The sequence below is a fragment of the Xiphophorus couchianus genome, chromosome 13 (assembly GCF_001444195.1).
Source record: "Xiphophorus couchianus chromosome 13, X_couchianus-1.0, whole genome shotgun sequence".
NCBI classification, from domain to species: Eukaryota; Metazoa; Chordata; class Actinopteri; order Cyprinodontiformes; family Poeciliidae; genus Xiphophorus; species Xiphophorus couchianus.
Genome location: NC_040240.1, coordinates 15,244,524 through 15,270,998, shown reverse-complemented (window position 1 = coordinate 15,270,998; position 26,475 = coordinate 15,244,524). Strand labels below are relative to the sequence as shown.

Genomic DNA, 26,475 nt, shown 5'->3' with positions numbered 1-26,475 from the left:
AACCCAATTCTAGTAGTTTCTGCAATCTCCTTAGATGTTTTCTCTGCTTGATGCATGCCAATGATTTGACCCTTCTTAAACAGACTAGCGTCTTTTCCACGACCACAAGATGTGTCTTTTGCCATGGTTGTTTAAGAAATGAGGAGTTACTCATTGCATCAGCTGGGGTTAAATAACTTGTTGCCAGCTGAAAGATAATCGCCTATGCAGTACTTATCCAATAGGAGGCTTGTACCTATTTGCTTAGTTAAATCCAGGTGGCGACGTTCTTTTTGGCCAGGCAGTGTATATTTAGCAAAAAGCTATTACAAAGGTAAAATTTCCTTTAAATCCTTTAAAAATTTGATGTTTAAAGGATTTCTTAAAAGAAAGATATTTGGCTCTTATTGTCTTTAAAATATCCTAATTTAAATCAAAGTTTTCCTCTCAGGGTCGATGGATATCATATTACTACATTATTTGACTATTACGTCACAGTCATTTATTTATTTTTGACTATCGGCCGAGTGTCTTATAATGCTTTTAATTCGTAACAGAATTTAAAATGTTGGTTATGATTCTGATTAACCCTTTAGCACCGGAAGTACTTGCTTCACAATAAAGGTCTCTTTATTTTGAAATTTCCACGTTGTAAAATCTTTAACGGCTGCTTAGTAATTTTCCAAAATGATCGTAGTTTTTTTAAAACAAAACAAAAACATCATGTATGCTCCCATATATTCATTAAAGGCTGCTTTTATTTCGAAACTAATCAGCTAGAAGTTTTTTTGTTAGTTTGTTTTTAGCTAGTTATGGGTTTTATAGGATCGGGGGATTCAGGAACGAACCTGGCAACACAGGCGCGGGAAAATCCTAAACAACAAATGCAGCTTCCGCTTTCACCAAAACAGATCGTCTTTCAAGCAGTAAAGACATTTCATGAAAATATAATAGCTTAGCGGAATACTTTAGGATTTAAAATTGATCCTGGAAATGATAATGAACATGAAATGACTTAAATAACTTTTACTGGTCCTGAATCAAGTCAAAAATGGATCGCTACAACGAGGTGAAACTGCTGCTGAAAAGCTGGGAACGGGGTTTTCTCCAGCAGCACCAGAGGAAACCCAGTAAGGTGATTTAAAACCAACACATCCGCATAAAAACAGGATCCACTGCATGTTTTCTTTCACCATAACGCCTGTGTTTTTCTAGGAGGACATTGGCCAGGCTCCAGAGGAGACCAGGAGTGGGTGCAACGCATCTAATTGCAGCATAAAAACATTTTTCCCCTTGATGCATTCAAGAAATAAAGTACGTGTCTTTGCAGGGCTGTATAAGGAGTACAGGAGTTTAAAACAAGCTAAAGTAAACGATGCATCCAGCGGCCATAGAGAGATCACAGCAGAGATCAACCCAACAAATAAGGTGCTGAAGAAAACATGTTACTGCTAATGTGTGAATACATACCAACCTCTACAGCTTAAATACAAACGACAAGGTGTTTTAGTTTAGTTTAATATGAAAGACCAACACAAAGTTCCAACTATTTCTAAACTGGTTTGATTAAACCATTTTTTGTCTTTGTTTTCAAGCAGGAATCAGATTGTTGGGGAGCCCATCTCAATCGTAAAGCAATGCCGCTACCTGCTCCCAGGCTGACGTCTCAGGAAAAACACAGTCTCCTGGCTTCATCGCAGTATTACGGCCTGAAGCTTAAAAACAACCTTTCTGCACTCAGTCAGGTGTGAATCGGAAAATGAAGGCTAAAGTTCAGTTGTCTAAAAATACAAGATGGATTATTCCTGTGGTTCTTTTCTCCCGTATCTGTAGGAGAAACCAGTTTCTCTGAAGAAATCCCTTCGTACTGGTCGAGTTCCTCTCAATTCCTTAAAAGATGATCCACCAATACAGAACGACAGACTCAGCCTATCAATTGGTTCTGCTAAAAATTCATCTGAGGATGAACACCAGGAGGTTCTCTCCCCAAGGTAACCCTCACTAGTTCACCTTGACATCCATCCATTTATCACATTCTTGCCCTCCCTTCCTCTTGTTTTTGTAGGTACTATATTGACCACTCTAAAATTACCCACTATAAATTAATTGTATATTTTGTATTTATACAATCACATATTGACAGAAGTTGGCAGTCAGTTACATTTACTTGAGTAATTCTTTAGAAAAAATGTAGTTTTAGGAGTTGTTTTACTGCACTGTGCTTTCTACTTTTTCTTAACTAATATTATTGTTGCTCTTACTTGAGTAAAAATCTGGATGTTTTACTCAAAACTAGTAACTTCAATGAAGAAGAAACAAACATATTTTAGCCAAAAATGAATGAAACACAGACACACACCTTGGATTTATGTCAAAGTGAGACCTCTTGTTTTTACACCAGCTTTGCATGGCTATTTTGTTGATTAATAAAATACAGTAAACACTTTATATTCTCACTGGAAGTACATTATCCCTTTCTAACATACACATTATTAGCTGTAAGTATTAATTTTGTATAAAATCGTAAAAAAAAGATTTGAAAAAGTCTTTCTTCTGTGTTATTTTGCATTTATTAGTAACATATTTTCATTTCAGTCTTTAAATTTGCACATAACTTTGTTATGCATGTTGACTGTCTGACTTTAACCCGTGTTTGTTGTTTGTTTGTTTCTTCTAGATTGATAAAGTCTCCATTTGGGTCAGTGACCTCTCCGTCTCCCCATGCAGCGGAGCCTGAAGAACTATTTGAACCAGAACCAGTAGAAGCTGCTATCAGTAATTCTGTCGATGATGATCATAGAATCGGTGCTAATTCCCAGTTTCAGATCGCTAAAGCTTCTTTTGCAAACAGATCCTCCTCTCTTTTATCACCTCCATCCCCTCAATTTGCTCCTACAAGCACAGGAAAGGAAAATAAAGACGCAGGAGGGAAAGACAAAAATTCCAACTCAGGAAGTCCAGCTGGGAGTGTCGATCTCGGCGCTTCGGCTGGTTTTAAACGAAGCCCGCCTTTTCTCGTCGGGTCAGGAGGGAGTTTAGCTAAACGACCCTCTGTTGCCAACAGACTGAGCGTCGTTGACAGGAACTGGTTGGAGAGATGTCAGGTGTTTGGGGAGATGGAAGCTGAGGAGATTCCCGGAGGAGGAAATCAGGAAATTAAAGTGAAAAATCAACAGGAGAAGGAAGTCAAGGGAGGAAAAGCTGAAGGAGATTTAGAGGGTGAAAGAAAAGAGTCAGTAGATTTGGGACAAGAAGAAAAGTTAGCAGATCCAGATCCAAATTGTGCTCAAGAAGATTCTGGAAAAAGCAAAAGGGAGAAAGCTGGGAAAACAGAAAGAGGAAAGTCGTCTCATTTACCAGATGATAACAGTGAAGATGGTTTGAAATCAAAAGGTACGAAGAAAAAGAGGCAGAGAGATGGAGACGACGTGGAAGAAACGGTAAAAAAGAGGCGAAAAAATCCTAAAAAGAAAGAGGAGAGATTGAGTTTAAGCCCTGATTCAACTGATGGAGGAGAAAAGAAGAAGCAGAAAAGCAAAAGAAAAAACGGGGATGAGGAGGAAACGACCAAAGGAGCAAAAACGGTATTTATTTGATTTATTTACCAGCCGAGAGGATGAAATGTTAATTTAATTTGTTTTTATCTCTTTCTAGACGCCCCAGGAGAACCTTTTAGGAGAAATTCAGGAGGAGTTCAGAACAAATCGGGTTTATCAGAAGCAGCCAGTCAGAACCAGGTGGGTGAACAAACAAACCTGGAGTCTCAAAAGTATTTACACCCCTTTAGCCGTTAATGTTTTTACACCTTAAAGCCATAAAATTCCCTGGATTTTATTGAAGTTTTATGTGATAAACCCAAAACAAAGCGGCACACAACTGTGGAGTGAGAGGAAAAGGTCATATCTGAAAAGTGTGGCATGTCTGAAATATTTCCTGATGCTTCTTTGTAATCATATGTGATATCATATGTGATATCATATGTGATATGGCATATGTGATATCATATGTGATATGGCATATGTGATCTGACTCAGTCAGATCACATATGCCAAACTCAAGGCCCGTGGGCCAAATCCGGCCCGCCACATCTTTTTATGTGGTCCTCTAGATTATAGACTAAACTTTAAATGTGCTTAAATATCAAGTTATCAATCAAATCAATGCAGTTTTTATCTGTTTACTTCCAAATTATATCAGTCAGTTACTGCAGTTTCTTGAGAATAATTATGGAAATTCACACAAAACCTATGCATTTTTTGCACTAATATATAATTGGGGAGTTTAATGCAGATTTTTCTCAAAAATTGTCAAAAACTTTTTTAATTGTACTAAACAGCTGCTTCAGCCTTAATTGATGTCAGATTATAATCCATGATCTATACAGCCAGTAGTAAAAAGTTGCATTTACCATCATAAATAAGCATAAATATTTCCAAATTAGTACCACCAACACTTTGATTTTTATCACAAAATCCTGGAGGGATTGAAGAGATCAATAATAATATTATTTAAGTTTAATAATTAATTTATTGATATTTCAACAGTTTTAACATATTTTATCAATACATTCTGGCACAACCGGCCCTTTAAGAGCATTCATGATCCTGATTTGGCCCAAAACGAAAATGAGTCTGACACCCCTGGATTAGATGGAGCCGGTCCGCCTAATCCAGGGTTCTTCAACTCCGATGTGGTTCTTATAAAACTAAACAATATTTATTATTATGAGTGGTTTTGTACATAGAATATCTGCAACAGAATGACAAAAGGTTTTAAAAAAATATTTCATATTATTTAGCTGCAAAATATATGCTTTATATACATTTTTTTATTATATAAATTTATGTTCATTTCTATTAATTATTAAAATTATTTCCTCTGATGTTCAAACTGGTTTACTTTTGTTCCATAGTCTGAATAAATAAATAAATAAATAAATAAATTTTATCTTTTGCACCTGAATGGCAGCAGGGATAAAAATGTTTTTTTCTGAAATGAAGAGAAAACAGTTTAAACCGTTCATTTTTAAGGTTTTCTGTATGGAGATTTTATTTTAGGGGATTCAGAGTAACGGGGTGCAGAGTAGAAGTGCACACCACACTTTTCAGATTTTCATTCGTTAAAAAAACGTTTTTTTTCTCCTCTTCATAGTTAGACACCTCTTTGTATTTCTCTGTCACATACATACTTTAAATCAAAAAACTTTGAAGTTTGTAACATGACAAAATATCAACAACTTGATATTTTGTTGCTGTTCTTTTCCTTTTGGATCTGCTTATAGTTTAGTTTGTTTTTGATATTTTAACAGAGGAACAAAAGGCGTAGAGGGAAACTTTGTGAAGATAAACCTGAAGAAGAAATCTCATGTGAAAGGATACGCGTTGAGGGGAGTTGGTTTGCGCAAACAGGTATGATTCCTCTGTTAATTGTTGTTTTTATTTTTATTGCGCGTATTTTATTTCACTCACGGTTAATAAACACAGCGAGATCCAGACTTACTGGCTCCTCTGGTGAAGCTTTAAATTAATTTGAGTTTGACTTTATTGAATGTACTGTAGTGTATTAAAAGAATAAACAAAGTTACACACAGACAAAAGCAGTTCTTCAGAATGGGAAAGACCAGAGAACATAACCATTGTATTTATCTTAAATTGGCTGAAAAAAAATTGACACTAAATATAAATTTTACTATATCAAGAGTCAGAGCAATAATTGTACTGGGAAGGACCTAAATTTTGTTTAGTTTCCATGACAACCACTAACCTGTTATTGTTATGCCAACTGGATGTTTAGGAGGTACGGCAAAAACATCTCCCACTACTTTTTCTCCCATCATCACAAAAGTAAACATTTGGTGTTTGATAAATCAGATAAAAGTTCATTTTTTTGTGAAAAGCACTCCAGTTGGGTTTAGCAGAGGGAGGATGTGTGATGCTGTGGGCTGGTTTCTTTCACAAAGGTTCTGGGAACTTTGACAGGATGGCATTACATCCTAAACTTTGCAAAAATAAAACGAAATGTGGTGGAAAAAAAGAGAAAATGTGTCATAATTGGGTGTTTTATGGGAATAATCATAAATAACACAGAAATTATTCATTAGATGTGAAACTAGACAAATAAAACGACACAGGAAACACATTTTGATGATCTGAACTCTCTTATTCCCAAAGTGTTGCATTAAAGTGACAGATTATCTTTAGACAAATATGGCAGCCTATCTGATTCTGTGTGTTTTCCAGCTGTACATGCAGAAGTTTCAGCTGAAAGGAGAGCGGTTCGGCGGAGGCGGAGGATTCTTCGGCAGAGGACGGAGGGGCGGGTTCAGAGGGGCGCCGAGTCGGCAGAGCGACACCTGCTACAGGTGTGGAGGAAGCGGACACTGGGCTGTGGACTGCACAGGACCAGGTGACCGAGGAACAGGCCTGTTCGTGTGTTTGGTTAGGAGGATTTATCCTGCAGTAGGAATAAAACTCTGTTTTTAATCAACACTTCAGATCATCCAGAAGATGAGGAGGAGAAAGTGTAACTTTAGTTGATGTTTTTATTTTAAATAATATTAATAAAAAAGATTATTTCTCACATTTAACAAGATAAATATGGAGAAGTCTGCATTTGGATTTCAGTTTTTTCCTGGTCTGGATAAGTACAGACAAGGAAACTATTAGTTGATAAATATCCGTGTTTTCAGACTTCTTTCACAATCCTTCCTTTGTTCCTTCTTCCTATACATACTTGTGTGCTTCCTTTGTTCTGTCCTTTTGTCCTTCCCTGTCATCCCTTCATTCCTCTCTTCGTTGTGGTCTTTCTTCCTTCCTTCCTTCTTTGTGCCCTATCTCCTTTCTCTCTTACCAGGCTTCCTTCTTGTCTTTCCTGTTGTTTTTCTTTCAGTCCTTCCTTCATCTGTTCTTCCTTCCTTCTTTGTGACATAGCTCCTTCCTTCTTTCTTTTTCTTTCTTTCCTTCTTTCTTCCTTCCTTCCTTTTTTTGTTTATCATACCTCCTTCCTCCCTCTTTTCCTTCCTTCCTTTCCTCCTTCCTTCTATATTTCATCATTCTGCAGACTGTAGAACTATCCGTCATAAATTTATGTTTGCTGTTCTGTTTTAAATGTAAACAGAAAAGTCAGAGAAACTGAAGTCTTTCATTTTTAATGAAAGGTTGTAGGAACTTTATTTTACTGCCCCGGTTCTAAAAGCAGCAGGACTGATTTCTATCTCACTATGAAGTAGATGATTCGTCTCCTGTAGTGAAACAAAATTAAATCTCTTCTTCTACGTCTGTGGTAATTAATGTCAATGTGAGCTGTGAGCTCTAGTCACTGTTAGCGCAGCATCATTTTTCCTTTTCTTTTTTTAGCCCCTCCACCACCTGTTTCTGAGGATCAGCCTGCAGAAGAGGAACCGTTTGAACTGCCCACCCTGGAAGACGTTGCCAGGGCAACGGGAACGCTGCAGCCTCAGCCTCTGGGTACGATTAATAGTTTCACAGCAGGATTTCTGTTGTCAGTAAGGATTAATCCTGTCACAATAAGCTTTGTTTATTGTGTTTTATTTTGGATATATAAAATACCTTCTAGTTCCAGTATTGAGTGTTCTTTACAAAGTTAATGTTTATTGGTGTGTCAAAACAACAATATCATCATTTATCACAATAATTACTGGGTGAATTTATTGTCCAGTGAAATTTGTTATTGGCCGAATAGAAGTCCACCGATATATAATTTGGGCCAGTATTCGATATCTGATCTGATTTCCGTTTTCATTCAGACTTTTGTTGTTACATTTTTGAAAACATTGTTGCACATGTTGCAGCAGCGTCTTCCTGTGTCAACGCAGAAAAACGGCAACAGGAAACCGGAGCGGACAGCAGGCGGACCGATGAGATGCTGCTCAACATCATTCGTCCCGACTATGAGCGGCCCGCTCCGCCACCGCCGATGGATCCGCTTTATCGTCTCACAGAAGACGGGAAAGTCCAGGGTAAACGCTGCAAAACTCATTCACATAAATAGTAATGCTTTAGTATTAAAATTCAGCAGAAGCTGCCATTAACGATTATTTTAGTTATTTAAAAATTGCCTGATTCTGCTGATTTTTTAATCTTTTTTATGCAATATTACCAATACACTAAAAGATACAAATGGACAAATATTTAAATTTCCTTTTTAAATAAGAAGATAAACATTTTATTGCCTGAAAGGAAATAAGATACATTTTATTTAGTATATCCTTGATTATTTGTAATGTCTATGCATGTTAGAAAAAATATTTCTAACATCAATGAACAGCTCAGTCCTTTCTGCTTGACCTAACATCAATACTGCTCTTGTTCTTTTGGATTAGCTGATTAATAATTGGATCACTGAAGGGGCTTAATAGAGTTTTTTTTTTAACAGAATTTCAACCAGGTGAAACTAAAACTATTAGGAGTTTTGCATAGAGCATATTTACAGACAAAGAAGTTTTTTTTTAAATTTTAAATACAAAATGAATATATATTGTTTGTTTTGTTCTTTCCCTGTTTGACCTTTTTTTAGTCTGTATACTCCAGTAAATGATTAATTGATTACCGAATTAGTTGACGATTACGTCAATAATCGTTCCATCATGATTAATTGAAACTTAATTTTGTTTTCTTTTGTGTAATGGTTGTGTTCAGACACTCCTGCTGAAGTGTTTGCAGCTCTGAGAGAACTGGGCTACCAGTCATTCAGACCTGGGCAGGAAAAGGCCATCATGAGGATCCTGGCAGGTAGTCACGGCTCATAAACTTCACCATCTCTATGTGAGCATCTTCTACATGTTTGCATCTTTATTCTCAGGGCTCTCCACCCTGGTGGTGCTGTCCACTGGAATGGGTAAATCTCTCTGCTATCAGCTGCCAGCTTTTCTGTACGCACAGAGGTCAAAGTGCATCACTCTGGTCATTTCCCCTCTAGTTTCTCTAATGGATGATCAGGTAAACACTCTCTTCATCTTATGTTGGTGAAACCTAAACCAGAAACCCGTAAATTGTGTGTGTGTGTGTGTGTGTGTGTGTGTGTGTTTAGCTTTCGGGGTTGTCCACCAAGCTAAAGGCAGCCTGCATCCACTCCAACATGACGATGAAACAGAGAGAAGCTGCTATAGAAAAGGTACCATGGTCACAGTCAGACAGCACGCTAGAGATCACCTTTCTTTGCATCATTAAAGATTTATGCTAGGTTTGATAGTGTTATACATTTTCTATTGAACGTTTGCAATAGAAAATGAATGACTTAATCATTCGGGGCGCCATGACGGATGTCAAGTGAGGATCGGGAGCAATAAACAGAGCGACTGAAGTTGTTTCTGTCAGTTTATTCATGGCTTCTACTTGTTCGAGTCAAGCTAATTTGTCCGTGGACGTAACGCATCTAGTTGGGGCTCATAGTTGACGGTATTTACAGAAGCTTGAAACAGCTAGCTCAGAAAACGAGCCATACCTCCTCCTTCCTGACGTGTTGATGAAACTACCGACTTTGCCTGAATTCACACCACATGATTTATGTCACTATGTCATAAACAGCGCTTCCCCTTAAACCGGAGCAGCCTTAGAAAAGTACAGAAGACGAAACGCTAACCAGTTTTTTCCCTATATGCTAGGCTACATGACGGTGGGGCATTGTTTCCATGGTTACTGATGGTTATACTCACTTTTGCCATAATGCGATAATTGACATGTTTCTTGTCATACTTACTCATAAAGTCTATGAACGATAAAACGTTCATATACTTTATGAGCGTTAATCTTCTTGTAAAAAGGTGTAATTGCAAATCCGCAATTATACCAAGGCGAGGGCAGACTGTCATGATTGACGATCTCCCTCATTAAAAGTTATACAATAAAATGACAAGTTGGGTTTTCATCCTTGTCTGCTTGTGCAGCTGACCGCGCACCATATATAATGGTCATATATATATGACCATTTATACTGCGAAATCAACTAAATAAAAGCGATATTAGGGCTCTCCACCCTGGTGGTGCTGTCCACTGGAATGGGTAAATCTCTCTGCTATCACCTGCTAGCTGATAGCACCAGATGTACATTTTTTGACAGGCTTTACAGGAGCGCATAAGTTGTTTTGATTCCGTCATGGCGGAGCGGGCCAAGTTTCCAAAAGTGTGACGTCACGTTAAAAGAGTCAATATGGTTCTTTGAACAGATTAGGACGCATGTTTATTATTTTTTTAGCGTAAAATTATTGTTGGATAATGATACTTCAGTTTGCTCAGTTCTGCCTATTTTGAGCTCCTTTCAGAAGGAGATGTTTTAGGACGTCTTGTCACTTTAAATCTAAATAAGCCTGCTGGCCGCAAACAGATCCGCAATTATACAACCATCTTTGAACGTTACTCAGACATGTTTTCTAAATGGTTAGTCATCAACAACATCAACAAAACACAATTGTGCAGCGCTTAGGGGTGTTAAACAAGCTGATGGAATGTGCTGGAGCTATGCTTGGGTTGCTAGGTAACGGGGCTGGGCTCTGCCATTGTTGCTAAGTAACGGCTCAGTGCCTCTGGAATGTGCCATAACCCTTTAACTGTCACTCTCAAAATGCTTACATGTTATTCAATGGATGGAGACACTGGTTTCATTGCGACTGTTAAGGGATTTTAACAATCATGGGGTTTTTGAAACCACTAATTTTCCAGACACTTAATAAAAAGATGAACTTATTGACAAGCACTTGGGCTGTTTTCAGAAGTATAAATCCACATTCAAAATGTGGATTAGCATAATATGTTCCCTTTAAAGTAATCTGTTTTGTTCTTCTTTCCAGGTGAAGTCCGGCCAGGTGTGTGTGCTGCTTCTCTCTCCAGAGGCTTTGGTCGGTGGAGGAGGTTCAGGTTCAGGATGTCTGCCCTCTGCTCAGGAGCTCCCTCCGGTGGCTTTCGCCTGTATAGACGAGGCTCACTGCGTGTCTGAGTGGTCACACAACTTCAGACCCTGCTACTTAAGGCTTTGTAAGGTGCGTTATTACAGCATAATAAAGCCATGTTTTTTAAACCAGTTTTTCTCTTGGTTTCCAACATGTAAAGAGAAGCAGGTATATTGATAAAACAGAGCTGGAGTCGCCGTCTGTTTTGCTGCTTGAGTAGAGGAATAGTTTGCTATTTCTAATTACTCTGGACTTTGTTTAGTTAGTTTTAGTTAAAAATCATAACAAAAGCACTTAAACTGGTCAAAAGAGGAGTAATTTTTTTCCAAACTAAGCAGATATTAGTGAAATCACAATTGGTGGTTTATGAGATCTTTTATCCTGCTGAAAACACTGTGAGTTCAATCTAAAACTAACTTACTAAATAATCCCTTACTATGAATGAAAAAGTACTGGTTCCATTGGCAGATGTTTCCACTTGGGAAAATGTTTTGTTACAAGTGAAATAATCTGCCAGTGGTACTAGCACTTTAAAAAAAAAAATCTATATTAAGGAATTATTGACACTAGGATGGCTCGGCTTTCGAGTCCTTCCCATATTGGCTGAACAGGGCCAAAGACCCTGAGTCCACCCTGACGACTCTGATGGCTCAAATTAGCCTCCATTCATCCATTCTTCTATTCTTCTATTGTTCTATTGTACATGTGGTCGTTGACCGTCAGGCCAGAAGGTAGGAATGTGAATAGTCCATGTTGGGGGTGGGTATCTATGATACCTACGACTAGTCAGTTTAGTTTTGAAGCATACATGAAGTGTTTTTGGAGAGATGTGACCTTTTGCAGCTGATCCATGATGTTGTGCTGCATTATCCAGGTCATTTTGCCAAATGTACATGGAGTTTGCAAAACATATAATCTGTTTCAAAAAATATGCAAAGGTTTTTCTAAAAGAAATTAGTAATGTTTCTCTTTGAAATAAAGCTAAGAGGGTATAACATGACAGTTTAGAAATAAACTAACCAAATTAATTGTGTTGATCCACCTCAAAAAAAATCATGCAAAAAGTGTAAGCAAAAGAAATCTGGGAGACTTAGCACATGCAAATTTGCATGCAGCCTTTTGTGCTGTGGAGGATAAATAGGTGACTGCTTCACCTATTTAGTTCACAAGAACTAATGGCATTTATTTCAGTCATAATCTTGCGGGGGGTGACCAAGGTTCCATCACTATGTGACAGCTGGTCAGCAAACCTGGCAAACATGATTGACATGGCAGCACTGAATGCACATGTGCTTTATCAGGCATGCATTGGGGTGCAGGAGAGACGGGTGGACTTCCTGGTTGAGCTTGCAAAAGAGTTCGGTAACTCTCATGTGAGTGAGAAGAAGGCACACAAGGAGAAACTGCTTCGGCAACAACCTTCCACACCCAGCTCAGGCAAAAGGGCGAAGTGTCAGGTCAACCATCGATGCAGGATGCGTGTCCTGAGGCCGAAACATCATCAGTGACCCCTCACACCCCCACCATGGACTGTTCTCCCTGCTGCCCTCTGGAAAGAGGTTCTGCAGCATCCGGTGCAGGTCCACCTGGTTCCGAAACAGCTTTTTCCTACTTGCCATCAGACTGCTGAACTCTTAACTGGACTGCACTCAAAAACTGGTCTCCACTTTATACCTTGCACATGTACAGAGCTAAATAACTTCTATTTTACTGTCAGTCCTACACTTTATATTTTATATTTAGATTTATATTCATATTTTATACTGTATTTTATTTTTCTCACAACATTGGAACCTCAAACATTATCCTGAGCCGTATGCAACGAAATTTCGTTCTGTATACACCTGTGCATTGAAAATGACAACAAAGTCAGTCTAAGTCGAAGTCGAAGTCTAAGGAACAATTGTGCAACTGTGAGATGCGTTGAGGCCACTAACAGGTACTGATAAGGTAATGGCCCTATTTACTGAACAAAAGCACCTGCTAGATAAAATCCTTCAGGCCAGTTGGACTATGTAAGCCGAAATAGGTATACGTCAGAAAGGACTAAATCTTGCTGAAAAGTTACTTGTGAGTTAATTTTGTCTCATTTCTCTACAAACTAGGTCAGAATTACTTGATAAGATTTTGTGTTTTTTGCAACGTACAAAAAGCAGAAATCGAATAAAATTCATTTGAATAGTTGTATGATTTTCTATTAGTTTAAACAAATTATATTAAAATTATGTTACTCTTTTATAAAAATGGACAGCTTGGTGGAAGTTGATATTTTTATTTTACAAGGTAGACAGTGGTAGGTCGGTCATGATCCCTGTTACCCGATGACAATGGGACTCCAAAACAGAACACAAAACTGGCTGCTAAATTATGAAATTGGTTTATTTCTGCTAAATATTTGTAAATATATGGGTCAAACAAGTTCAAATTAATGCACATCTGTTCAGTGTTCATTACCTAATCATGTTGTGCACCTCATAAAAACCTAAAACTTTTTGACGAACATGTTTTGTCCGTAGGTGCTTCGGGAACGCCTCGGAGTCAAGTGTTTGCTGGGACTCACGGCTACGGCCACTTTGTCCACGGCGCTGGACATCGCTCAGCATCTGGACATCAGCGATAAAGACGGAATAGCTGTGCGGTCTGCAGCCGTGCCCCCGAACCTCAACCTGTCCGTGTCCACAGATGGAGAGAAAGACCAGGTCTGATGTGGTGCCAACCTGCCTCAGAAAGCATTAATTCAGTCTCTTTATCTAAAACACGCAAAGTTGTTTTACTCTGGAACATTTGTGTTTTTCAGGCTTTGGTTTCTCTGTTGAAAGGCGATCGTTTTGGCTGTTTGGACTCCATCATAGTCTACTGCACCAGACGAGAGGAGACTGTCCGAGTGGCTGCACTGCTGCGGACCTGCCTGCAGGGTGTGGTGTTAAGAGAAAATACCCAAATAAGCAGCAGCAACCAGACAGAGGACAACCCAGTGGGGCAGAAGAAGAAGGAACTGGGTAATGGCTACAAAGGCTACTAACTGTTGACTATAACGATGGTACATTCTGAATTTTTAATTTAACACGAAAACAAGAAAAACATAACAACAAACAAATAATTCGATTCCTTTTTTAAACAAAAAAATAAATACCATTTGTGGCGAAAGATACATCCATAGCTAAAGAAATGCCTGTAGAGCTAATCTACAGTCTGTTTTGTTTTTTGGATTAACCAATTCATAATTAGTTAGCAGATTACAGATTTTGAATCAGGTGATTAGTGCTGGGTAGAACATATTTACAGACAAAGGGTTTTTTTCATCTTAAATGCAAAATACATCATATATATCTGGGGGAAAAAAAGAGTTCACTGCACTGAACCCCATTGAAAGCCTCCTGGTTGTTCCACCAAATACTGATTTCTGAAATCTTCCTGAGTTAAAACATTAGTATTGTTGCTCCTAAATAAATATTAATTTGTTTTCTTTGCATTGTTTGAGGTCTGAAAGCACTGCATCTTTTTGTTATTTTGACCATTTCTGCAAATAAATACTAAATTGTTGCTTGTAATTTCAGATACATGTTGTCAGTAGTTCATAGAAGAACAATGTTATTTTAATCAAACATATACATAGAAAGAATAAAACCTGAGAAACAGATCATTTTAAGTGGTCTCTTACGTTTTTCCAGAGCTGTTTATATCTTTGTGAAGCTTTAGCTCAGACTTTTTTTTTTTTTTTAGCAAATGGCCTTTTTTAGAGTCTGTATGCTCCAGTTAATGATTAATCAATTACTAAATTACGTAACAGTTATTTCAATAATTGATTAATCCGATTAATCGTTTCAGGCCAAGTTAAAGTTTCACTTATTTTAGAAGAGCAGCAATAATTGTGTACAGAAACAAACTTACTGTCTCAGATATTCAGCTTTTTTGTTGTTGTTTTGTCTGATTTTTTTTCAGCTCGTAAGAAGATCCGTAAACCCTTGAAATGGCAGGCTGAGGCGTACCATGCCGGTCTGTCGGGTTCGGAGCGCCGCCGGGTCCAGAACAACTTCATGTGTGGGGAACTCCGGATCGTAGTGGCCACTGTGGCGTTTGGCATGGGGCTGGACAAATCCGACGTTCGTGGAATCATCCACTACAACATGCCAAAGGTGGAAAGTTACCCGACTTATGTAAAGCTTTATGGAACCTTTTATATTTCTTAACATTTATTTATAATTTTTGTTGTTCTAACATGATTTCTCAGAGTTTTGAGAGCTACGTTCAGGAAATTGGGAGGGCTGGGAGAGATGGACTTCCAGCACACTGCCACCTCTTCCTGGACCCGGAGGTAAAGCCTTAAAGGTCCAAACATAAGGACTTAAACTTTGGACATATTCTTATGGTTTGAGTGTTTAGATATTGACAACTTATGGCGGAAACTGCTTAGATACATATTTTAAGGTTTTGTTGGCTCTTGTAGCCTTTATTTGAAAGTAGTCTGACAGGAAGACATGCGGCAAATGTCGCCGGGCCAGGAATTGAACCTGCGACCACCGCCACAAGGACTAAGGCCTCAATATGTGGGTTGTGCTTTGTCCCTGCGTCACCACAGCACCCCAACTGCTAGATATTTAAACAGATTTTTTTTTTCCTCTCATCATATAACTTTAAGTAAAAAAAGTTCAAACATGCAACTTGAAGAGCTTGAATAAAATGTTTCATGAATGTTTACCACATTAAATTATGAAATGACAGAAAACAGCCACTTCCAACTGTAAACATATTTCAACACAAACGGTTCATGTTCCTCTTCAGAGTGTGCAGCCTTGCTGAGCTCCTCTCCTGGAGTTTCCTCCTCAGCCTCTCCAACTTGCTCCTCTTCTACAGCCTCCACTGTGTTTTCATGATTTACCTCTGCTGGGGTAAATCATGAAAACACAGTCTCTGTAAATTGTTGATCCCCCATGGTCTTGCTGTATCGCCTCTTTAATTGTGGCGCATGTTGGTCCGATGTTGTGGCGTTTACCTCTCAGTGACCCAGATTCAGTCTGGATTGAGCTGATCCATTTCATACGTCGGTTTGCCTTGAAGAGAACATATCAGAACACACATCAGTATTAATACTGTAAATTATAACACTAGAAAACTTAAATAGCTTATTTCACAATAATGGAATAACCTCGATGTCCACTGACAAAACTCGGACTGTGCTACAAAAAAATATAAGCCCGACCTAAACAAGGTTGACCCACTTAAATGTAACGTAAGTGACATTTAACATCAACGTAACTGAACATGAGTAATCCCGGACAAAATCATAGCAAAACATTATTACACAACACCAAGAAAGCAAATTTAAACACTCACCAGAATGGACATGCCTGTAGCAAACATGTAGATATCTTGGGATGTTACAGAACATAATATCAGGACGTCTCACCGCTGATACCCAGGACATTCGTCTCCTTTTCGTTAGCTCCGATAGCTTAGCTCCGATAGCTTAGCCCCCTCGCGTTGTTTACAGGCAGGAAAACAGTGAAACGAAAGTCCGTTTTCCATCTTTTTACCGTTACGGTCGTGTGATCGGACATTGCATCCAAAAACGCAGCAAGTTCGAACCACTGCTAATTAATTTTAAATAACTTGGATTCAAAATATCTGCGAGACAGTCGTTTTTGTCGGTTATGTTTATGGCCCCTCAAGATGGCGCTCATATCCCTATATCTAGAGCAGTGACGTCACGTTCCAAAGCTCCATATAATAAGAGAATTGCTTGCGTGAAATTACATTTATATCATAATTAATTTGTTTGTAAGCCACATTATCCTTACTTTTCTGGATTCAATTTTAAATTAAATCTGTAATTAGAAGGAATCATGAAATAGCAACTTTTATTTTGCCATTTTGTAATTTTTTATTTCCTGAGACTTTATCTGTTACCAAGTTTGTCATATAACTCTAACATTCAAATATAATAATTATTTCTGGAAATACCATGGAGAATAATTTGTTGAAGTCGCTTCTTTTTTGTTTTTGTCTCAACTCTGAAGAAAAATATACATCACAATTCAAATTTTGTTTGTAGATCTGCAGTAAAAAAGCTCAGAAATCATCATTTTTACCTTACAAATAGTAATTTGTAGGTTTAGAATGCATCAAATCCACTTCCTGGACTAAAGTCTATAACTCCAGTCCTTGAATTTTTCTGTCCTGCAGCTTTTGGATGCAACCCTGCTTCAACACCTGGATCAAATAGTTAATTACCCGCCTGAAATCCCAAGGAGGTAGTTCAGCTTTTTGATCCAGGTGTGAAGCAGAAATGCACCCAGACGTTGCAGCGTGGTTACACTCGAGCGCTGCTATGTCCAGTGGTGTAAAAAAGGTTTTTAATGCACGTTTCTCTTCGTTTATTATTTATATTCATGCTCCAGTTATAATTTCTGGGGGGATTTCAGGGTGGCGACCTCCATGAGCTCCGCCGCCACATCTACGCAGACACTGTGGACTTCTACATAATCAAGAAACTGGTGCAGAGAGTTTTTCCTGCATGTAAATGTCAGAAGATGCACCAGAAGCAGCAGGAACTCTGGAAGGTGACCTTCTCTCTGCTTGTGTTTTCAGTCCACATGCCGTCAAAGCTTCAGATGAAGTAACGCATCTGCTTTTGTGAGCAGGATGTTGAAGACGCTGATCTGCTGGAGATGATGGATGTCTGTGATGAAAATAAACTTGGAGAAAAGCAAGAATCCACTGGCTCAGAGGTGATTTATGGGAAATTCACTGTTTTCTTTTAAAAGTGAGCTAGCATGCTAATTTAATTGCAATCCCTGGATTTTCCAAACAATGGCTGTGTGGAAATGCTGGTTAATTTGCAGCACAGCTACTAGGTAGACTGGAAAAGTTGAGTTTTACTTCAAATATTTTAATATATTTTATTCATTTCTACATTGCATCTACAATAACTCTTTGAAGAATTAATGAGTTACGACATTTAATTTCCCTTTGAGATCAATAAAGTATATTTGAATTTGAATTTTATAATTCAGACTTTTTTAGATGCAACATTTGTTTTGCTTTTAGGCGCCTGACCTCGATTCAGCTGAGCACAGCGAGGAAGGAAGCGTAAAAAAGGAGCGGGGCGAGTCAAAAGAAGTTAAAGACGAGGGAGCGGATTGGCAGAGTGACCAGAAAACGGAGAGCTGTGATTGGCCGGAGGAGCGTCTGTGTCACACCCATGAAAGAGCGATTCCCATCCAGGAAACTGTGGAGGCTCTGGACGTCACAGAGGAAGGTCAGTGGAGACACAAGCTCAAGTTTTTATCCTGAGAGAAAAGAAAAGGTGCAGGTTGCATGTGCATGTAAATGTTTATTTTTTTAAAAATCGAGTGATTTTGTGCTCTAGGTGTTGAAACGCTGCTTTGCTACCTGGAGCTGCATCCACAGCGGTTTGTTGAGCTTCTCCATCCGACTCTGTCTGTGTGTAAAGTCAGGTGCTACGATGGACCCAGACAGCTCCAAAAAATCACAAAAATGTAAGCAATGACTGTGCTTTTGTTTTTGACTGATGCTTTAGTTGGGGCTGTGTGATCTTTCAGATCTACCTGTGTTCAGAAAACGCAGAGAAAGCCCAAACTCACTGAGTTTCTTTTAACTTGTGAAAGTTGTTTTCCTAAGTTTTTCACAATCTTTCCAGTGACGTTTTCAGTAAGAAACGGGTGTAGAGACTAGAGAGACTAGCATTTATCATGATAAATGTCCTATCATTATAAGAATTATTATTTATCATTCTCATGATTCCAATTAATGTTTTTTTAAAAAACAAAACTGTCAGGGTTGTCATTTTTACTATTTTCATCACTGTTTGATCAGAGCATCAATAAATACTAATTAAACAGAAAATATGATTAAATAAAGCAGTTTATTTAATCACATTACTTTGTGTGATTAGGAAAGAAGTGAGTTACAAATGGGAATGTTTTTCAAGAGCAGTATTTGTATTTGTGGGCCTATGATTGCATGTCATGCAGTCACGTTAATGCAGGTATCTAAAAAGATATTAATAGTTTTTATCGTCAATTTTAGAGTTGGAAAGTACCACAAAGTATTATAATAAAACTTTAAGGTGCTGAGGTGTTTTCTGAGAACTTGGAGAACAAAACAGAAAATGTTGAATCTGAAAAAAGTTTTAAAAAATGTGCTCCGTCAGTGCAGTCCTGGTGTAAAGGTAAAGATTTTGATGCAGTGTCACTACTTCACACTGAAGAAGTGACATGAAAATGCTGTGTTGATGACTTTTTAATCATGAACCTGCAGTTGCCCGCCGGTTGCCGTGGCGTTGGCCAGGAAGAGAATGAGGGGCGAGCGCGTGGAGCGGTTCGATCAGGTGGAGTTTGATGTCGTTGAGGTGGCGGACACGATGGGATGGCAGCTTCCCTTGGTGAAGAGGGCACTGAGACAGCTGCAGTGGAGCACAGACAGAGGTTCATTTGAAAACTAAAGACACTGAGATAGTATTTATGACTTTTTTTGTCTATAGATACTATTATTATATACAGATCTGGAACAAATTAAGAGGGACTGAACCCCATTAAAAACCTCCTGGTTATTCCACCAAATGTTGATTTCTAAAGTCTTCCTGAGTTAAAGCATTGGTATTGTTGTTTCTAAATGAATATAAATGTGTTTTCTTTGCATTGTTTGAGGTCTGAAAGCACTAAATCTGTTTTGTTATTTTATTATTTCTCATTTTCTGCAAATAAATACAAAATTTTTGCTTGGATTTTCAGAGATGTTGTCAGTAGTTCATGGAATAAAAGAGCAATGTTCATTTAACTCGTATACCTATAAAGAGTAAAATCAGAGAAACTGATCATTTTAAGTGGTCTCTTCATTTTCCAGAGCTGTTTATCAATCGAGACAATTTTATGTGTATAGCACCTTTCAGCAACAAGGCATTTCAAAGTGCTTTACATCATAAAAACACAAAATTACAAAGTCATAAAACATCAGATTATTGATTGTTTCATGATTAGGTTTCAAAAGCAACTCTAAAGAACTGAGTTTTTAGTCTAGATTTAAAAGGTACTCAGTGTTTCAGCTGTTTTGCAGGTTTCTGGAAGTTTGTTCCAGATTTGTGGTGTATGGAAGCTGAATGTGAATGCTGCTATGTTGACCCACAATATCAGTTCCCACAGTAATTTCTTGCCCTTCTGCAAAGTGAAGTAGGTTTTTGTTTACGTTTCAGGTGGTGGACAAAGCGGTGTCTTAGTTGAATTTTCTTCCCCGTCTTTTTATTTCCGATCGTATGGCGACCTGAGCGACGAGGAGATGGACAAAGTTTGTCAATTCCTTTATAATCGAGTCCAGGACCAAGAAAAAACACAACTTTACCAACTCACAGCCTGCTTCAAAGCCTTCAAGAGGTTTGGCACTCATTATTATTATGTATTATTTATTGGCACCAGATCATATTCCCTAAAAATGGATCCTATGGGTTTAAGATGAATAGTAAACAGTAATAGGCCTGAGGCTGAGCCCTGAGGAACACCACTGACAATTATGATCAGATTTTAATTTTTTTATGTTAAAGATTTGAGGATTATCTGGTTAAAGTTTAATTTGTTTCACTTGCTGAGTGAATTTGTTCATGACTGGAACTGCTAATGGTGTTTTGGTTCGTGTCTTCTCCTGCTTTTGTTCTTCACTTCTCCGGTTATTTTTTTATGCACTTCTTGTTACTGTGCACTATTTTATTTTTATATTTGTATCATGTTCGAATAAATTTCATTTCATTTCATTGTTTGCTTCAGTGTTGCTTTCCAAACTGTGACGTCCTGTCTGGACGACTTGGATGAGAATCGCAGCTTGCAGCTGAAAAACCTCCTTTCAGAATACTTTGACAAGCGGCGAGACAGAGATCATTCGCTGCAACCGGAGGACCTGGAAGAGCTCGACAAATACAAGGTTAAACAATCTTCACAGAAAATTAATCGTGGCTTCGATCTGGGAATATTCCTGCTTAGAGGCGTGTGTGTGTACCAGGTTTTTATATCCTTATGGGAACCTTTAATGTCTACAGTGTGGGGTTATTGTTCCTTGTGGGGACATTTTCTTGGTCCCCGAGAGGGGAATTGTTGTTTTTGGGTTAGGAGTTAGGTCTGGGATGGTTAGGTATAGGATTATGGTAAGGGTCAGGCTGTAGAAAATAATGAAAGTCAATGTGAAGTCCCCACAAGTGATGAAAACACGACCGTGTGTGTGTGTGTTTTGCAGCTGTTGGACTGGGAGAGTCAGATCAGAGTCGACATCAGAAGTTTTCTTGCCAACAGAAGTGATGAGAAGTTTTCAGGGAGAGCTGTTGCAAGAATTTTGCACGGTATTGGTAAGGATCCACACACACACACACACACACAGCTGAGCATGACAGTGCAGAATAAACCACTACCGTAATCTGACCAGTGTGGCTGTAAAATGCTGAAGTCCACATAAATTTAAATATTTTTTTACATGTTTTATGCTTATTCTGAATAAAATTTAGTGAGAGTTGAACGTTTAGACCACTAGAGGCCGTCAGAGATGCACCGTAGAAATGTTTGTGTTGTTGTAGAAGCTCAGTTTATAACCATAATAAACACAGAAAATTTTTTTCTGTAGCGCTTATGAGCTATATTGATATTATTTAACCCCAGCTTTAGCTAATCCACCCACAAAAGTCCTGTCTATCCTTCTTTGTATAGTTTTATTTCTTCGCAGTAGCACCGTAAAAAAACCCCAAGTCAACAAGAGTTTAACTTCAGCTTTTCAGATTTTTTTATTTGAATAAATAAATATGCCTTCAACCCCTTAACTGGCAGCATCCCATCCATGGGACAAATCTAGGTTGGCTGAATTCTCTGCATATAATTATGCAGATATATTTGCATATCATCTGCATACTAAGAATGGCATCTATCAAACGAGTTAAAAACGGAGAGGACCAAGTTGTGAGCCTTGAGGGATCCCATAATGGAAAACAAAGGCTCTGAGATTTTGATGTCAAATACAATAAACTACTGACGTTTAAGGATTTTAAGCTTTAGTACAGTTTTGCAAGAAACTGTTTAGTAAGATTTCATGGTTGATGCTTTTAAAACACTTTTGAAAAGATCAACTCGGCAGTGACTTAAAAAAAAAAACAAAAAACAAACTGAGCTGTGGTTATTCGATTAAAGACAACTCTTGTTTCAGGCAGTCCTTGTTATCCGGCTCAGATATATGGCAAAGATCGACGTTTTTGGAGGAAATACATCCACTTTGACTTCAACCAACTCATCCGACTCGCTACTCAGGAGATTCTTCACTTCAAGTGACCGTCGTCGTCGGTCCAAGGAATTATCAGATCTCTTTGTTAATAATGTAAATTTAAGTAATTATTTGCAAGTATACCTCTATTTATTTGTGTTAATTATTATTCAATAAAAAATGTTTTTCTAGTTAATTTCTTCAGTGACATTTATTTACAATCGTAGATGTAAAACATAACTTATTCTCAAGAGCCATGAGGACAAACACAAACGATCTCTTCCTCCTCACAGAACGGCTGTGATTCAGTTAAAAATTTATTCCCAGAAATTATAACAGAACAATAACAGGGTGTGATTTCTCCTACTTGAATCAAACCTTTATTTTGACAGCAGACTCAAAGATTTTAATTGATTATGATCAAATATTGATATGTAAAATATTCACAAGTCAAATGTGTTAAATTGTCAGTTGTCCTGGTCACAGATTTTCAGCTTCCATTCCAGTTTTAAGTTCAACTTGGGTTACAAAATTTTTTTATTTTGCTTTATATTTTATTAAAGCAAACACTAGTTATGGAATAAGTAAGAAAATGTCCTTATAACCCAATAGGTTAACCATCTGCAACTGGATTATGTTTTTATTTTTTATTGGATATCCTTTGAGCAAGACGAGCCCTGTCCTTCTGGGAAGGAACGCCACCAGGAAGGTTTCTGTGAGGGAAAGGTTCAAATTAAAGCTGAATAAATGATCCCTTTGTGATTAGGTTAATTTATAACCAGACTGAAAGTGGAACAGGACAGCAGAGTTGATGCAAAGATGAAGCAACAGTTTTGAGATTAAATTTCCATCGTATCACTAAAAGCAAATAAATGAATACATTTGATCAATCATGTGAACAATAAGTTAAGATATATATACATTAATTTCTTTGGTTGATTGAAATAGTTCTGTTTATATAATTTACGCAGAATAATTAGCTCTCCAAACCTGGATCGGAAAACCAGTGTTTCCCAAAGGAAATGCTGTGAGTGCCTCACTAATTACCAGAGGAATTATTGGTAATGGTTGCTTATAATTTCAAGCAACTTGTTTATATTATATGACAAAATTATTGCCTTGTATCAAACAACAAAAATAGTTTATTCAAATTTTTGAAGTAATCGCTTATCTGGGTTTACTTTTCTGACTTCCTGTTGTCACTAGCTTTACTGCATAAACACGAACAAGAGCAGATTTGGATTTAGCTTCGTACTTATTTTCTCCTTTTTAATAGTGGTACAATCAACAATATGCTGTTAGCATTTTTCTTTTCAAGCAAAGTAGTATTTTTTGTTTTGAGTTGCTATACCCCTAACCCACCACTAGAGGTCTCTGCCTTTCAGCTCTTCTCCTTCAATGCTAATCAACTAAAACAAGTTTATTCTAAAACAAATAATCTTCATTACAAAACTATAATGTAAAGCAAAAAGAAGGAAAAGTGTTTAGTAATCTCTGAATGAATTATTCTGTTTGGCAGCTGACTGCAAAAAATGATACAAATTTGGACCACAGGCAAAATTAGATGGAAACTTAAACATTTTTAAAGGACTTTAAGATGTTTACTGAAATATTAAGATGTTCTCGAAATGGAAATTAAGTGCAACATAGTAATTTGTTTTTTGTCTTTTATGAGCAATGTTTTCTTTTTCTTTGCTTTCATATTTAATTATAAACAAATGAGGACTCAAAGAAACAAGCATCCAGAAACTTTACTGACTTTTGACCATCCATTCATTAAACTTGTTTAGGTAAAAAGTTATTTAGGAGAAAGAGAGAAACTTGCTCTGCTCTTCTTGAGAAGCTTAGAGTAAAACATTTGTCAATACCTAAACAGAAAACATTTGGATAAAATATTCCATATTTAGTTTGCCAAGTAGATGAGGAAGACATTAAAATTCTTTTTCAGATTTTAATTTCAATGAAGTAGACCAGCTACTTCCCCTTCAGTGAGTCCTGTGAAACACAATTTGAAGAAAATCAAGCTTTCAATAAAAGAAAACTGGATTTCTACATTAGATTATTTTAGAAACGGCAATGAAGATAATTTCCTACATCAAGTTATTTTTGGTTAGGAGATTAAATCCAATTTTGCATCAGATTTGGATTCCACATCACGTATGTTTCCAGTTTGTGGTTTATTGCTGTTATTTCTAAGGTTGATGATTAATTCTTAAGTTTCACCAGCAAGATCAGGCCATCATTGCTCCATTCATCACGTGCACGGCACAGTCATGCTCAATTGTAAAAGAGTTATAGCGACGATGATGAGATGGCATCGAATCTTTTATGGTTGAAAATTAAGGCTTGAGATTATATAAGTTTTAAAAAAAAAAAGTTGTGTAACGGGTTATAACATTCTCAAGTCAAGGTTACCTTCACCAGACCTGTTTTGGGAATGTTTTCTCGTTAAAGCCAAGCAATCTTTCCTCATTATGTTGCTACGAAAAGCTGAATTTATCTTTTGATAGAGACGTTCTTCAATATAATTACGTTTCTACTCAAATAGTTACGGTAGATTTTAAACCAATAAATGTATTTGTAACAGAATAATGAGTAGCATTTGGACTGGTGTTTATTGGTAAGGTTTATTGTCAAATGGTTACACCACAAACTGTAAACCAATTGAGTACAGTAAATGAATAATGAAATTAATGTCTGTTGTGTGACATTATCTCCTTTATTTGTCAGCCAAAAATTTTTACATCATGTTGAAATACAGCATGAGTAGTTTGCACTCTTTTTGGGTCAGAGTACAGTTTTTCTTCCTTCAAAAGCTAAGCCTGCATTTACACTCCAGCCCAAAGTGACCCAATTTCAAATTTCTTTTTTGCCAGTATTTAATATTTTCATGACAATCTGAACAACACAGACCGGATTTTTTTCAAATGCGACCCAGGCTCCTTGAATATCCGATCCGTATCTGATGTTTTCAAATGTGACCTGAATCTGAAAGGCCCGGTCGCGTTCATCCGACCTGAACGTCATTGATACTCGACAAACGTCACTATTCTGCGTCCTGATACGCGCCAGCGGGAAGAAAAACAACCACCATGGCGGACGATAATGAGGATTAAGTTGTTAAAATGCTGGCTCCGGTTGGACAACAACTTTAAAATCGTAAGCTAAGCTCCACCGTTAGCATCCATGTTTACGCAAACACCGAGCTCTTACTTTTTTTTAATGGCGGTTGGTAAAACACTGAGCACGCGCTCTCTATGTGTGATGTTAGCACATACAGCTGAAAGGTGATGTATAAATGTATCTTTATTTATAAACAATTTTAAAAGCGGTAAAAAATGTTCCCCAAAGTGCTTTAAATCATAAAAACAACACAAAAGTCTCACAGAAAATAAATTAGATATAGGAGAGATAAATCTTACATAACGATGCCATTGTAATCTATAATTATATAACATTTCTTGCTTTTCGTTGGTTCCTTTCATCACAGCTTCAGTACAATACTTTATGTGTTTTTCTCTTCTTTTCAAACACAGATGTCTGAAAAGACGTGGATAGGATGTTTGAGAAGCTCAAAGGTCCAGCTTTAGAGGGTATTCCATTTACTGTTTTATCACCACAATAGGTCAAAAGGCTCCCTTGAACCATAAAATCCCATAAAGCCTAATTTATGGGATTTTACACACCTAATTATACACACCAGATGTAAAAGCTGACCTCAAGAAGATTCGGTTTGTCCCAGTCAGCAGCTGCTGCTTTAATCTGTATAATCTGCCTAGTGCGCAGCCTGGTTGTTTAGATTTAATAGGCTATTTTGCCTCAGTTAAATTCAGACTGGTCATCCTTGATGTCATGTGTGCAGCACATACTTGTTATATGATCACGTAATCTTTCTCTGAGTGATAAACATCCTCCTGTCCTATGCAGTGAGTTGTTCCCGGACTCTGTCCTGAGTTAAGATGTTCATGCAACTTGGAAATGCAGCAGATTAGTTGAGATAACGTTTACTTTGCACAGCGAATCTGGAGCAAGTCACACAAAAATCAGGCACCTAAAAATTGTGCTGTCCTTTCCACTCCTCAAATGTAAAGACAAAAGCCAGAAATACACTGCTCAAAAAAATAAAGGGAACACTTAAACAACACAATATAACTCCAAGTAAATCAAACTTCTGTGAAATCAAACTGTCCACTTAGGAAGCAACACTGATTGACAATCAATTTCACCTGCTGTTGTGCAAATGGAATAGACAACAGGTGGAAATTATTGGCAATTAGCAAGACACACTCAATAAAGGAGTGGTTCTGCAGTTGGGACCACAGACCACTTCTCAGTACCTATGCTGT

The 26,475-nt window shown here is 37.6% G+C and overlaps 1 protein-coding gene across 4 annotated transcripts; it reads left to right on the top strand.

The window, feature by feature from the left end:
- The first annotated feature begins 648 nt into the window (after nucleotides 1-648).
- On the top strand, nucleotides 649-22,325 carry recql4 (RecQ helicase-like 4). Of its 4 annotated transcripts, none has more exons than XM_028037211.1 (28): nucleotides 649-1,114; nucleotides 1,195-1,228; nucleotides 1,310-1,407; nucleotides 1,575-1,724; nucleotides 1,813-1,970; nucleotides 2,657-3,563; nucleotides 3,634-3,716; nucleotides 5,288-5,387; nucleotides 6,219-6,384; nucleotides 7,335-7,445; nucleotides 7,793-7,957; nucleotides 8,637-8,729; nucleotides 8,800-8,936; nucleotides 9,028-9,111; nucleotides 10,784-10,972; nucleotides 13,399-13,581; nucleotides 13,680-13,881; nucleotides 14,825-15,018; nucleotides 15,114-15,197; nucleotides 17,305-17,442; nucleotides 17,524-17,610; nucleotides 17,930-18,140; nucleotides 18,252-18,381; nucleotides 19,163-19,329; nucleotides 20,094-20,271; nucleotides 20,659-20,812; nucleotides 21,122-21,230; nucleotides 22,076-22,325. In XM_028037211.1, the coding sequence occupies exons 1-28, from the start codon at nucleotides 1,031-1,033 to the stop codon at nucleotides 22,195-22,197; spliced, it is 4,518 nt and encodes a 1,505-aa protein (XP_027893012.1). In that variant the 5' UTR covers nucleotides 649-1,030; the 3' UTR covers nucleotides 22,198-22,325. The 4 variants fall into 4 exon arrangements, with proteins under 4 accessions (XP_027893012.1, XP_027893010.1, XP_027893011.1 ...); XM_028037209.1 differs by having other exon boundaries at nucleotides 650-1,114; nucleotides 7,790-7,957; XM_028037210.1 differs by having other exon boundaries at nucleotides 653-1,114; nucleotides 1,578-1,724; nucleotides 7,790-7,957.
- Nucleotides 22,326-26,475: the final 4,150 nt, after the last annotated feature.